We start from the raw sequence: 13847 nt of genomic DNA on the forward strand, positions 1-13847 counted from the left end.
GATCCTGATCGCCTGTATGCCCTGCCAGATGCGCCAGGTGTTCCCGCTGTCTGGGAAGTGGCTGTGGATTGTCTGGGCATGTGCACGCTTTGCCTCTTTGATGGCTCGGGACAGTTTGGTCCTTGCTGTTCTTAGGGCCGCCCTGTCCCCTTTTCTGAAGGCTAGGTCTCTAGTCCTCAGCAGCGCACGAACATTAGCATTCATCCACGGCTTCTGGGTGGAGCATGTGGTGATGGTCTTGGAGACGGTCACGTCATCAGTGCACTTGCCGATGTAACTTCACTGTTGACGTGTACTCCTCCAAGTCAGAGCTAGTGCTGGTTCAAAGTTGGTTCCACTGGCGAACCTTCTAAGAACCGGTTTGCCTTTCCACCGGCTAGAGAGCCATCACAGAGCCGAGTCTGATGTCACTGTATACGTCACGTGTCCCAGCAACTTTAGCGCATCAGCGGCAAACACAAACACATCAACAATGGCGGATGTTGCTTTACTGTTAATGCTCATGGCTTTGTGAACCTACATTAACACCCAAACGAATCCAACGTGTACGTGCAGCTCCATGTAAGCTCCATGTAATAAACGGAGGTTGTTATCGAGAAAGTACATAACGTTATTTTATCATTAACACAGAAAAAAGTTAGCCTTATCATGTAGCTACTTACTATCATGTGTGCTGATAATGTATCATAGTGCGGTAAAGTAAAAGTGTATTAAACATTGGTATACTTAAGGTACATTATCAAATGCGCTAACAGTAGCCCCGCCCCCAGCCCCTGACACAAGCGGTTCTTAAGTCTAGACCAGCAACATTTTGGTGCTACTTAAGAACCACTTTTCCTGGTTCAGAGCCGGTGCTTTGGCTGTCGAAAAAAGAAAGAACTGGTTCTAAATTAGGCTCTGTCTTAAGATGTGTATGTGAACATTGTACTAGGGTGATAGATTTTTCTCTTTAATTATTTTCCTTCTAGGGTTTTGAATTTTTTAGGGAGACGGAATTTTGCCTAAAGTAATCAGTCGACTAATACGGTAATATATGATTATAATATGACATTTTTGGGAGGCTATTGGTGAATTTCTCTGCAGTACCAGACATGAATGTATGTTTAGCATGGTGAAGTGTGTATGTCATGACACCTTTTGACAAAGTTAATGGTTTTAGATTTTGGACTGTTCGAGTGTGACTAAGTGTGACCCCAATTTTAAGTGGGTCCTTTTATGTTTTGATTGATTATTTCCTCCTGAATCTAGTAAAGGGGCAGCTTCTGTTCTCTGAGGGTTTGACTTTCCAACAAGTTTCCAACAATAACAAGAAAAACAACTTTGATATAAAATCTGCAAATTCACATAGGAATGCAGAATATGGCCCTGGGGGTCTGAAAATAACAATTAGTGGAATCGTCTTGGTGGTCTTATTTTTTGTGGCTACCTATTTTTTGCTAGTATAAAGAATTTCAAATGTGTTGAATTTATATCTTTATTTTTGCGTGGCACCTATCTTATCAAAATGAATATATGCAACACCACATCCCCTGCCTGTTAGGCATGGTTGATGTATATAACTATAAACAGAATGACAAGTTTAATTTAATAGTTCATACTTGTTGATTTAATCTATGTTTTTGTTAACCATAGAACACTAAAATCTTAATCAATAATAATGATTACCTTAGATGCAGGAGGTCTTATATTTAACAGTTCTAGTTTCACATCAAAGGTGCTGGCTGTGGATTTACTATGATCTATTTTTATACTAATCAGGCTACTAATAGCAATTTTTTGAGTGTTTCTACATTTATGTTTAGTGCATTCTTGAATGGGATGGACAAATAAAAGTTCTCCAGTTTTCTATAAAACTTACATTGTTTTCGAAACACCACCTGGACATCTAGCAATTCAGCAGCCACAATGTGCTGTAAGCTACATTACCAAGTGGTGTTGGAATGGGGCCAGAGCATGTTACGGTATTAGACCCTATGATTCCTTGCTATATCTGGCACCCTAGTCAATATGTCTCAAGACCACTACCATTGTCACCATGCTGAAGAAGTCTTCAGTATGACTATCTTGACTATCGACCTATTGCTGTCACACCCATCATGAAGTGCTTTGAGCGGCTCACACTAGAGGCATATTAAAACCCTGCTTCCACCCCTGCTGCCACCGCTACAGGACCCCATGCAGTTTGTGTATCTTCTAAACCACTTCACAGATGATTGCATTGCCACCACCCTCCATCAAGCCCTTATTCTTGTGGACAAAATAGACACATGCATACAAATGCTGTTCATAGTCTTCATTTCTCAGCATCTGATTGAAAAGCTGAGCCTCCTCATATTTACACTTGCCCCATCTCTGTTTTTTGAAAACTCATTCATCCCAACCCCAACAAAACCTTCCACAGATCAACAAAAAAACAAAAAACTTCAAATGATTACAGTTCTGACTGGTTGTTTATCTTTCCTTACAGATTGCCATACCCTACTGGTGGAGCTGCTGGTTTCAATGGTGAAAGACAGGATAACAGCAGAAGAAGTGTCTTTGTTAATACATCTCTTCCTGGAGAAGACTCCACCTACTGTAAGAGTCCTTCCACATCACATTATACTGAAGAATGTTATTGCAGTTTACATGATAAATTTGTCCTCAGTGAGCAAGCTAGAAGTGACGGTGGTAAGGAGAAGTTCCCTATGATAATATAAGGAAAGACAATCTGAATTTAACCAAAATTGAAAGAGAACCCATTCTCATCTGGGTAACATCCAATAGTGTCATTCCCTTTTTTAAACTGTGTACTTTATGGTCAAACGTGCAATCATGTAAGCAGGAAATTTATTCTAGTTTTAACATGAAGTTTATTTTGTATAAGTTATCAACTGGTCAGTGATTGGGATCATGCAGCACCCTACATGCACACTTCTTAGAATACAAATACATTTGTTGTGCTTCACACATTATCTACCAGGTGATGCATGGATTGTGAAACATACTGTAGGTCAGGTTTGCAATGAAAGTCTTGAATTATTACATATTATATTTAATTATATTTGGCTCTGGGGTTCTGTAAATAACACTTGGAATCATCTCGGTATACTTATTTTTTGTGGCTACATGTGTCATAAATTTACATCATAAATAACTGTGACAGCACCTCCCCTGCCTGTTATGCGAGGCTAATGTGTATAACTATATCCAGGCAGACTAGCTTTTTTTAATCCATGTTTCTATTAAACATTTTATTTTTCAAATTTGGGGAAGGCTCAATATGGGGTGGCAACTTCTTGCAGCTAGCAGATGGTCAGTTTAGCTTGCTTGTTTGCTAGGCTTGTTCTATGACTATGTGCTATGCTGCAAGAAACCCTTCTTAGTGGCATGCACACCATCTCAACCTAAAAGATTAGCCTTTTAGCCTTTTACTTAAAGACAAAGGGAAACTAAATCAATGTAATTAATTGACTACATGGGCAAAAAAATTCAAAACGTTTTGAAAACACAGTACAATAGTCATTATTTAGTGGATAATGATATAGAAAGAAATGCTGCATAAGGAACAGTTTCAGCAACTCAGACTGAGGCTATAGTTTATTGTTGAATAGTATGGTTGTGTTATAAATTTGACCTATATAAGGGAAGGTACAGACACATGTTGATAAGTTGTTCAAACATGAAAAAGTAGTGTTAGGATTTACAAATGTTTATATTTGAGTACTGGAATTGTATGTGTATGGTTATGTAATGCTTATTTTAACCATATGGCTGTTTGCCACTTTTACCTCTCTGAAAGCTACAATAAATTATACTTGTTAGGTATTATAGTTTCTTTTTTTTTCTTTTTTTTTCTTTAGGAGATTCTGCTGAATGGCATTCTAAAGATGGTGGAGGCTAACACAGAAATGGAGCCACTACATTACTTGTCTTTTCCCATGTCCCTTTACACCAGTGACCACAACACTGGCACAAATTCCGCAGTTGGACCAGTGGGTACTGTCTGGGGGGTCAAACTGGGTGCATGTGAGGATGAGAGTCATCTCACTCATTTTGAGGCTTCTCCTTGGCACATTGCTCCTCTCCATTTGCCTCTACTTGGACAGAACTGCTGGCCACATATGGCCAGTGGCTTTAGTGCCTCGCTTTGGGTAAGATTTGTGAAGAACAACGGTGAGAAGCCTACAGACAGAGGTAAAGAATGACTTTCCACAGTTGTTTTAATTTGTATGATTTAATTGTATGGACTTTGGTTTTACTATTGCAATATGCATTCTACTAGGTCTTTATTACATCGAGTTTTAATTTAGAAATCATTTAAATGACACATATCTCGTTTGCCTGTAGTCTGTTTCTGAAGTACAGCAACGTTTGCCTGACCTTAAATAGCAAATTATTTTTTAGTTTGTTACTGTTCATTTGCACACTGGTTTAAGAAAATCATATACATTTCCTCACACCCAGCTATTATTGAATTTTTGCTTCAGTTAAGCTTAGTGTGGCGGTTGATTAAATAACAATGGATGAAACCAATTTACATTATTACCACTCAAACATATGTAATGTATCCAATGTGATGGATATCAGCTCTGCATTTCACGTCTAAAACGAATGTACACCAGACTTCTGTGGCTCCTCATGACTTTTTATTCTGCAGAAATGGGAAATTTCTGTTTATAATCGTGTATATCGTGGCTTCTCCGATTAACTTCAGTATCCTTGGCTATGTGAGCCACAAGACAAACTGATCCCAACGTGGCTTGGCACAAACTGCTTTTTATATGAGAACAATCATCATGTCTTATTGAGAGAGACATCTTAACCAGTATATATGTCAGTACAATGACAAGCAAAATTATGCAATAAGATACCTGCACAAATGGAAAATTTCTGTTTCTAAGCATGTATCTTGTGGCTTCTCCAATTAACCTAACTTTCTGTCAGTAAATGACCCATGCAATTACACGTAATATTAACTCTGATAAAAGTAAATTATCAATATATCAGTGCAATCACACATTGCACCTTATCTTAAGACACATCTAATGACACTTTCATTGAACATATTTAAACCTTTTATACATTGTTTATTATTACTTTTGGCTCTGTGAGCCACAAGACAGCCTCATCCTAACTTGGCTTGGTGTGAACTGGGATGAAGAGAAGAACACACTCAAACCCAAGGGTCTCTTAAAGTGACCATACATTTATTACTAATCGCGCATAATATGAACTCCATATCTATAAGTGTCATTAAAATTAAGTCGATAGATCGAAATCAAATAAATAATACTATAATACAGTCAAATTTAAAGAATCTGAATTTTAAAAAAAATTAAACAGAATCACAAAGAAAACAGATTTTTTGAGTGAAAATGAAAAAAACTAATTTTACAATTGTTACACATACGTTTTCACTCATAAAGAGGTAACAAATTTGTTTGTTTGTATTTCAATTAGTCTTCAAAACCCAGGTATTTGATGTTTCATGTTGATTATATACATTTTAGAACAACAGCATCATTAGGCTCAAAAAAAGCATCAGAGTAATAACTATAATATAAAAAGATAAAATCCATTTAAAAAAGTTGGCCAGATCAAAAACACCCACTAATATGTAGGTTTATCTGTGTCAAAGTGAACAATCAAGAGAAGTTGTTAGGAACTACTAGGCCAGACCACCAGAGGGAATACTTTCATGTGGTTTTCCTTACTTAAGTTCAGGTGCCTTCCCATAAGTATTGCCACCTGTTTCCCGTTGTCCTTAATATGTCGCTGCGTATATATGCCTGCCCTTTTGTATCTGTTTTTGTTAGTTATTGTTGCATGTTTAATTTGAGGTATTGCCATGTTTACTTTTTATTCTTTTGGTTATGTCATGTTAAGTGTTTTCTGCTAAATTAAAGCAAGGAATTTGGTCCTTCATTTGGGTCTGATTGGCTGTCTTTCCCTGAAAATGTGACAGTGTTCTAGTGGAAGTGTGGCTCCGTATTTGCCCCAGCCAAACGCGTTGCTCCACTTTGGTTCCATTGAGGACCCTGTTCTGCAACTTGCTATGTGGAGGATGCTTCCCTCACTCTCCCACCCTTTCTGGATGTTGCTAGGCTTAGGCTTGTTGGAGGAGGTCTTTTGGCCCGTTTGGCTTTGCTAAGGACCTCACTCAGCTCTTTAGCTCGCTTAGGGAACTTTTTCTCTGAGCATGCCCATTACTCCCACTTTGGCCCTAAAAAAAGTACCATGATGAAACTGAGCAGACAAATACAACCCGAATTCCGGAAATGTTGGGATGTTATTTAAATTAGAATAAAATGAAAACTAAAAGACTTTTAAATCACATGAGCCAATATTTTATTCAAAATGAATAATATACATATACAATTACATATAATATACATATGAAATGTTTAAACTGAGAAATGTTACACTGTTATCCACTAAATGAGCTCATTTCAAATTTGATGCCTGGTACAGGTTTCAAAAAAGTTGGCATGGGGTAATAAATGACTAATTAAATTAATTGATATCAGGTCTGTAACATGATTATCTATAAAAGGGATGTCTTAGGGAGGCAGAGTCTCTTAGATGTAAAGATGGGGCAGAGGCTCTCCAATCTGTGAAAGAGTGCATAAAAAGATTGTTGAATACTTTTTAAAAAATGTTCCTCAACATCAAATTGCAAAGGCTTTGCAAATGTCATCATCTACAGTGTATAACATCAAAAGGTTCAGAGAAACTGGAGAAAGCTCTGTGTGTAAGGGACAAGGGCCGGAGACCTTTATTGGATGCCAGTGGTCTTCAGGCCCTCAGACAACACTGCATCACTCATCGGCATGACTGTGTCAATGACATTACTAAATGGGCCCAGGAATGTTTCCAGAAACCACTGTCAGGTGAACACAATTTGCCTTGCCATCGGCATCTGTAGTCAGCACACCATCTATTTGTAGCAGTAAAGACTTTATGAATTATTTCAATGGAAGAATTTATATCAGGCAGAATATTCAGACCATTAATTTAATACCAAACAATTTAATAGATAATTCCTACATAGGAATAATATTCATTATGTATCAGTCTGGATTAAGGACTTCATTGTAGCATAGAGACAGCACTGGTTAAAGGTGTAAATGACCTGTTATCGGCCTCTGATCAGTGTTGTGTCTCTTTGTTGGTGTTGCTTGATATTAGTGCAGCTTTTGATACCATTGACCATGCTATTTTACGTGATAGAATAGAACATGTTGGTGTTAAAGGGACAGCCCTCTAATGTCTTACTTGACTGATTGCTATCAGTTTGTAGATCTGAATGGTGACTACTCTAAACAAACTAAGATAATGTTTGGTGTTCCACAAGGTTCTGTTTTAGGCCCATTGCTTTTCCCCCTATATATGCTACCCCTTGGTGCAAATATTTGTAAACATGGTATTCCACTGTTATGCTGATGACATGCAGCTATTATGTTTCAGCTAAGTCAGATGTGAGTCACCAGCTTAATAAGATTGAAGATTGTGTGAATGACATCAGACAGTGGATGCTTAATAACTTTCTTCTGCTTAACTCTGACAAGACAGAAGTGTTTTACTAATACCACAGGCAGCCAGAATTAAGCTTCCAATCAAATTTTGCAACGATTATAAAATATTATTACTTACCAATAAAGCACTTAATTGTCACACACCACAGTAACTGAGTGATTTTGTTTTTTGTGATTTTGTAACGCCTATGTTGATCAAATGGTGCAGACTTTTTGGTAGTACTGTATCTCAAGTACAAATGGCTACAGCAGGGGGCAGAGCTTTTTATTTCAGAGCCCCACAGCTTTGTAACAGCCTTCCAATTAGTGTTTGGGACTCAGACACAGTCTCATTTTAGTCTAGCTTTTTATGAATAGCTTTTCTTAGGTAAATGAGCAGACCTGAAGGGTTCATGGACATAGTGTGTTTGATGAACTGGGATGTCTGGATGCTGTCGGCTTAGAACCCTAAAATAGGGATATGATGTGTTCATATCTTCTGTCAGGTTTGCAGACTGTGGGTCTGGTGGGATGCTTCACGTCCCAGGAAGCCTGTCTCTGTGTCACCTTCTGGCTCTAGCATTTTAGTTATATCATCATAGCTAGTCTTGCCAGAGTCCCTTTCTGCACTTTGCACATAATGTACATTGTCCACCTGATTACAATCATACCTAATAATTTACTCCCTTCTCTCTCTCTCTCTCTCTCTCTCTCTTTCTCTCTGTCAATATATACGTATATACATGCCACTCCTGAGCCCCTGGTGTTCTGGGTTCCTAGTCTGATAGTCTCTTCTTACCTACTTCGTCAATCCTGACATTCTATACCTGATTGCCAGAACTTTAACCTATAGAGAACATTTGGCGCATCATTAAATGAAAAATACGTCAAAGATGACCACAAACTCTTCAGCAGCTGGAAACCTATCAGGCAAGAATGGGACCAAATTCCAACACCAAAACACTAGAAACTCATAAACTCAAGAAAGTTTAAAAAGAAGAGGAGATGCTACACCATGGTAAACATGCCCCCGTCCCAACTATTTTGAGACTCGTAGCAGACATCAAATTTGAAATGAGCTCATGTAGTGGATAAAATGTGTTATGTTATCTATGTTCTATTGTGAATTAAATATTGGCTCTTGTGATTTGAACGTCTTTTATTTTTCATTTTATTCAAACTTAAATAATGTCCCAACATTTCCTGAATTTTGTTCGGATCACCTTATAGAAATAGAAAGATATATTTTTTCTTGTTTTTGTGTCATTTATTACGAGACAGCCTACATAGAGAGTGCTATCACAGTGGTGCAATGATGGCAACCTCTGCCTCGACATCAGCAAAATTAAAAAGATGATCACTGATTTTAGGAGGGTGCAGGTGGTTAGTCACACCTCCTTATAAATTGATGGGGCCACTGTAGAGAGTCAGGAGCATCAAGTTCCTTGTTGCACACCTATGATTGCCATGGACCCTTCACACGTCAATAGTCAGATCGGCTTGGCTCCAACTTTATTTTCTGCGGAGGTTTAAGTTTGTTATAACCTGACTTTTTAACCTTTTTGTTGTTTATACGTGCTGTAGTTTGCCTGAGCTTCACTTTAATTATTTCATTGTACAAACTGTCACTGACATATGTACATATGACAAATATAAACTTGAAATTTAAATGTGTCTAGGTTCTAGAAAATTTTTCTAAGAAATGTATATGATTACGTAGAAGAGTATTTATTTATTCAAACATTTAATTTGATTACTAGACATCGGACTATATCTGACTATATGGTGGCTTTTCCAGCTCAGGTTATGCCGGGAGTTGGAGAAAATAACCTCCTCCATGTTCTTTCTGTTGGCTCCAAAGCCCTAATGCTGCAAGTGTGGGCTGATGTTTCTACTGGAGCCTGCTTATTCAGGTAGGTTCCAGATGTAATCTGATTGCAGTGCTTGTTAGTATGTATTATGTTATTAGATGTTACACTGTTAAATAAATACTGTATACAGCATAATGAATATCTTGATTTGTGGCCAAAGGATCTGTATTGATCCTAATGATGAAATGAAGGCTGGTCTCCTGGCCCAGGCAGAATCTTTGCATGGTGTGTTGAGTGCAGGCCATTGGCAGCACCTTGCGCTTACTTACACAGAGCAGCCTGAGGGCAAAAAGAACATCCATGGTTGCTTGGCACTTTGGGTTTGTGGCATCAAGTAAGTCACTCACAACTTAATCTACTTAGTAATACATTTCTAGACTACAGTGTTTTTTTTAATTAAATTGTGAAAAAAAAAAAAGATTTAAGGTCTACATAGTAAACAATAATTGCATGATAAAACCATATATTCTAATCTCATATATGGATATCTATTATCTATCTATTAATAATAGTCTTTTACAAAAAATGAGAATGTAGTGACTTTAAGAACAGTGACTTTAAGAATGACCACTTAAATGAAAAAAGCATTTCTTCTTTGCATTCTTTATTTACTATTACATCTTTGGCTATTCAGTTGATTCTATCCAAATGAAAAGATTGATGTAACATTGTACCAACTGTATAGTACGGTATTCAGCAGTAACATCTGTCTCCTTAAACATCTGCCTATACCTTTACCAGAAAATGTGAGGTCTACCTGGACTACACCCTTCCCAGGAAATCCAGTCTATCATCTGATAGTAACAAGACCTTCTGCATGCTGGGCCATTACCTCAACAACACAAAAGAGTTGCCACAACCCTTCACATCCCATTTGGATATGGGCAGTGTGCTTCTTTTTAATGGTATTTATTTCTCTCCACAATATTTTTCCACAAGTGTAAATCTCTCTGTCTCTCTCATGTCTCTGTGAGTGTGTACTGTAAATTTAAGGTAGCATTTTTCTTGGTATAAAATGCAGCTGGCATTTTGCTTTGATTAAAAAGCCTTTTTATTATTATTTTGTAATTTATTTATTTTTTTGCTTTTTAATTTTTTTTATTTATTGTTCAGAAGATGTACTGGTTTGATGGCCTACTGTTATAAGAAATCCAAATTTGTTTCACTTTCATGCATATATTCATTCATTCGTTCATTCATTCATTCATTTATTTTCTACCACTCATCCGAACTACCTTGGGTCACGGGGAGCCTGATCTCAGGCGTCAACGGGCATCAAGGCAGGATACACCCTGGACGGAGTGCCAACCCATCGCAGGGCACACACACACTCTCATTCACTCACACAATCACACACTACAGACAATTTTCCAGAGATGCCAATCCACCTACCATGCATGTCTTTGGACCGAGGGAGGAAACCGGAGTCTTTCATGCATATATATGTGGCATAGATAGTGGCATCACAAAAAGAATATAATTCCTAGAAAATATTTAATATCTCAACAGCTGAGACATTTTTGGGCTTTTGCCATTGCATTGATGACACCAGTCTGTTTGTTTGGTGCTATAAGATGTTTGAGATATGTCATTGCTGGTATTGAAAGGTATCGATATAATGTAAGAAATAACTGCTACACTGAAGATGCATTATATCTCAAATATAATTTGGAATAAGTTGAAAATGTATTTAGTTGTCCGTATTAATATTATAAATATATCAATAAACCATGTAACATCTGGTGTGATGGCACTAAAAATAAATTTTTGAAATAAAGCATTGCAGTGTGTTGTCTTTCGACACACTTAACACCTTAACAGAGAACCCTATATGTATGAATGTCCTTCATATTTTCTCTATACGGAGAATGCTGCTTTAGAGCATGGAATTGCCTTATTTGATCATGATTGTGTATAGACTGATTATTTCTAACATGAATGTATTTTAATGTCAGTGCCTACATGCATTTTAATCTAATTTGTAATATTAATCATATCCTCAGTTATGTCCACAAATGTTGCATTAAGATATTTGCTTCAGTTAATTAACAGAATTATCTTTTTTTCACTGAACATTGACTTTATAAGGGATGAACTGTTCGTTTTAATTTAATTATTTATTTTGCTGATAAACTGTTGCTTTTCTGTTTAAGGTGCCAGAATAAACACTGGTGAGGCATTTTATCTATATACAAATGGCCCTGACCTTACCTCCATTATGCCATGCAAGTATGGAAAGCCTAGTGGGACATTCTCCAATTATATTACTCAGGAAGTGCTTCAGTGTGAGCCACTTCGGGAGCTGCTGATGGGAAATTCTGAAATAGACACTTCATTTATCATTGTAAGTTTAGAGCTAAATTAAGATGATTGCTTAGTGACATGAGCTCAGCACACTTGAATTGTGAATATTACCTTTACACATTTGTGAATTATATAGTACATGTTATGAGTTTAAATACAGTTAAGTGTACATACCCTTAGGACAAAAGAAGGGTTTTTTCTTACATTTTTTTATGGTGGGACTGGTGGCAACAGGCTGAAAGGGGTAGTGGCTCTACACTGAGCCTGTTCAACATTGTGATCCTATGGCAAAACCCCCACTGCTTGTGACTGCTTTTGATCACTATCACATCCAGATGTTGGCCTTCCCCAAACTGTTGCCAAAACTGTGGAAGCACTTAATTGTCTAGAATTTCTTTGTTTGCTAATAATATTTCCTTTTACTGTAACTAAGAGGACTAACCCAAACCTATAGTATAGCAATGCCCCTGTGGACAATGTGAGTATGATAACCTTGGCAAACCTTGTTTTTAGTTTAGAGGAAGTGTGGGGATGTGGTAGCTCAGTGGTAAAATGGTTAGGTATCCACATACTTTTGACCATAATGTGTTGATCAACCAATTAAAAGAAAGCTGAGCCAATTAGATCCTAAGATACTTAAACTCTTCCATCAGATTCAAGGTCAGATTCTATCAGATTACAACAACAGAATCTTCTTTCCTGAAGCCTGACATAAAATTTCTGGGAGGCAGAAGTGTGAAAACCCTTTTAATTGGAGCATTCTTAGTAGATGCCACCATCAGTTTTTCCGTAGGCACTGCTCCATAACTCAGTGCAACAGAGATTTTTGACCAGTGTGTCCTGTATTTTTCAGTAAACTTGTTTCTCCACTCAACAATATCCCCAATAAAGGTGAATACTCTACAGCTATATCTTGGTGCCAAATGCCACAAGCCTCTAGAGGTTCATGGAATCCAGAAAGAGATTTAGTGACCTCTATTTTAAACAGCAGAACACTGAGCAGCAATTAAATACAAATAACAAAAGTTAATTAACTACCCTGTAAGTAAGATGTTCACTAATTATCTTTGTAAAATTCAGGGTATAATTGTTTACTATAAATATATATTCCTGAAGCTATGGGACTGTATACAAATGTCTGTTTGCCTTAATGATTGCTTTTCTTTTTCCCTTATGTAAATGCATCACTTCATCACCAGGAGAGCCTAGCTGTTGTCTACTCTCCCAGCAGTCCCTCCATCTACACTATCTATGAGCCAGTGATTCGACTAAAAGGTCAGGTTAAGGCTCCTGTAGCATTCCAGAGGCCCTTCAGTCTTAAAGAATTGCAGAGCTCTGTGCTCGATCCTCAGTCGCTCAGGGATTTGCAGGCTTTGCAGCCCCTTGGACTCCACAGCTGTCTCCATAAGATCGGTGGCACTGGTGCTTTCATCTATCTCTTTGCTCGGGTAATTACTTAGGCACACGTTAATCAGCATGGCAATACTTATGATTAATATTAGAACATATAATATTTTGGGGCTATGAAAAACACCGAAAGAAAAGTCAGAATGTGCAAGAGTATTCTGTACCCTGGCTCCCCTTCAGTTATCGACACTAAAGAGTTTAGAACTTATTGACAAGTAGGTCATGGGTCATGTATCAAAAACGTAGATATCAAAAACATTAGAGGGGAATATCGCTATTTTTATAATGGCTTATATAATTTTTATAAATGTTTCTAAAGAAGATTGTGATAATCTTCCTTTTTTCTTTCTTGTTTGTCTCTTTCTGTTGATCTCACTCAGGTAGTGGAGCTAAATGATTGCGAGAAGACACAGGCATTGGCACTGCAGGTTTTGCTGTCACTGGTTAAGCACAATCAGCATCGCATACATGAGATGGAGTGTTGCCATGGCTACTCCATGATCCACCAAGTCCTCATGAATACCAAATGCATTGTGGGATATCATATTCTTAAGGTGTTTATTCATTACATATTTTCAATTTCACTAGCTTTGATCAAACTGTAATGTCATCTCTATTAGTTCTTTATATACATATAATTACAATAACTGCCAGTTCACATTAAATAGTCCTGCCTGCTTATTCTGAATGTATAAAAGCTGGTTATGTGTGTGAATTTAGTTTACCAATCTCTTTTCATTTCTTTTCTAGGCTTGTCATGCCTTTAATA

The 13847-nt window shown here is 37.4% G+C and overlaps 1 protein-coding gene across 4 annotated transcripts in view; it reads left to right on the plus strand.

The window, feature by feature from the left end:
- The window catches only part of lyst (lysosomal trafficking regulator), a 93812-nt gene that overhangs the window by 40601 nt on the left and 39364 nt on the right, over window positions 1–13847 (plus strand). For all 4 annotated transcript variants that reach the window (XM_060871987.1, XM_060871989.1, XM_060871988.1 and 1 more), the window contains 8 exons: window positions 2468–2577; window positions 3843–4176; window positions 9295–9409; window positions 9528–9701; window positions 10109–10272; window positions 11521–11711; window positions 12871–13119; window positions 13459–13632. In XM_060871987.1, coding sequence (XP_060727970.1) covers window positions 2468–2577; window positions 3843–4176; window positions 9295–9409; window positions 9528–9701; window positions 10109–10272; window positions 11521–11711; window positions 12871–13119; window positions 13459–13632 — 1511 coding nt within the window. The remainder of the gene's footprint in view (window positions 1–2467; window positions 2578–3842; window positions 4177–9294; window positions 9410–9527; window positions 9702–10108; window positions 10273–11520; window positions 11712–12870; window positions 13120–13458; window positions 13633–13847) is intronic.

The sequence above is a fragment of the Tachysurus vachellii genome, chromosome 6 (genome assembly GCF_030014155.1).
Source record: "Tachysurus vachellii isolate PV-2020 chromosome 6, HZAU_Pvac_v1, whole genome shotgun sequence".
Lineage (NCBI taxonomy): Eukaryota > Metazoa > Chordata > Actinopteri > Siluriformes > Bagridae > Tachysurus > Tachysurus vachellii.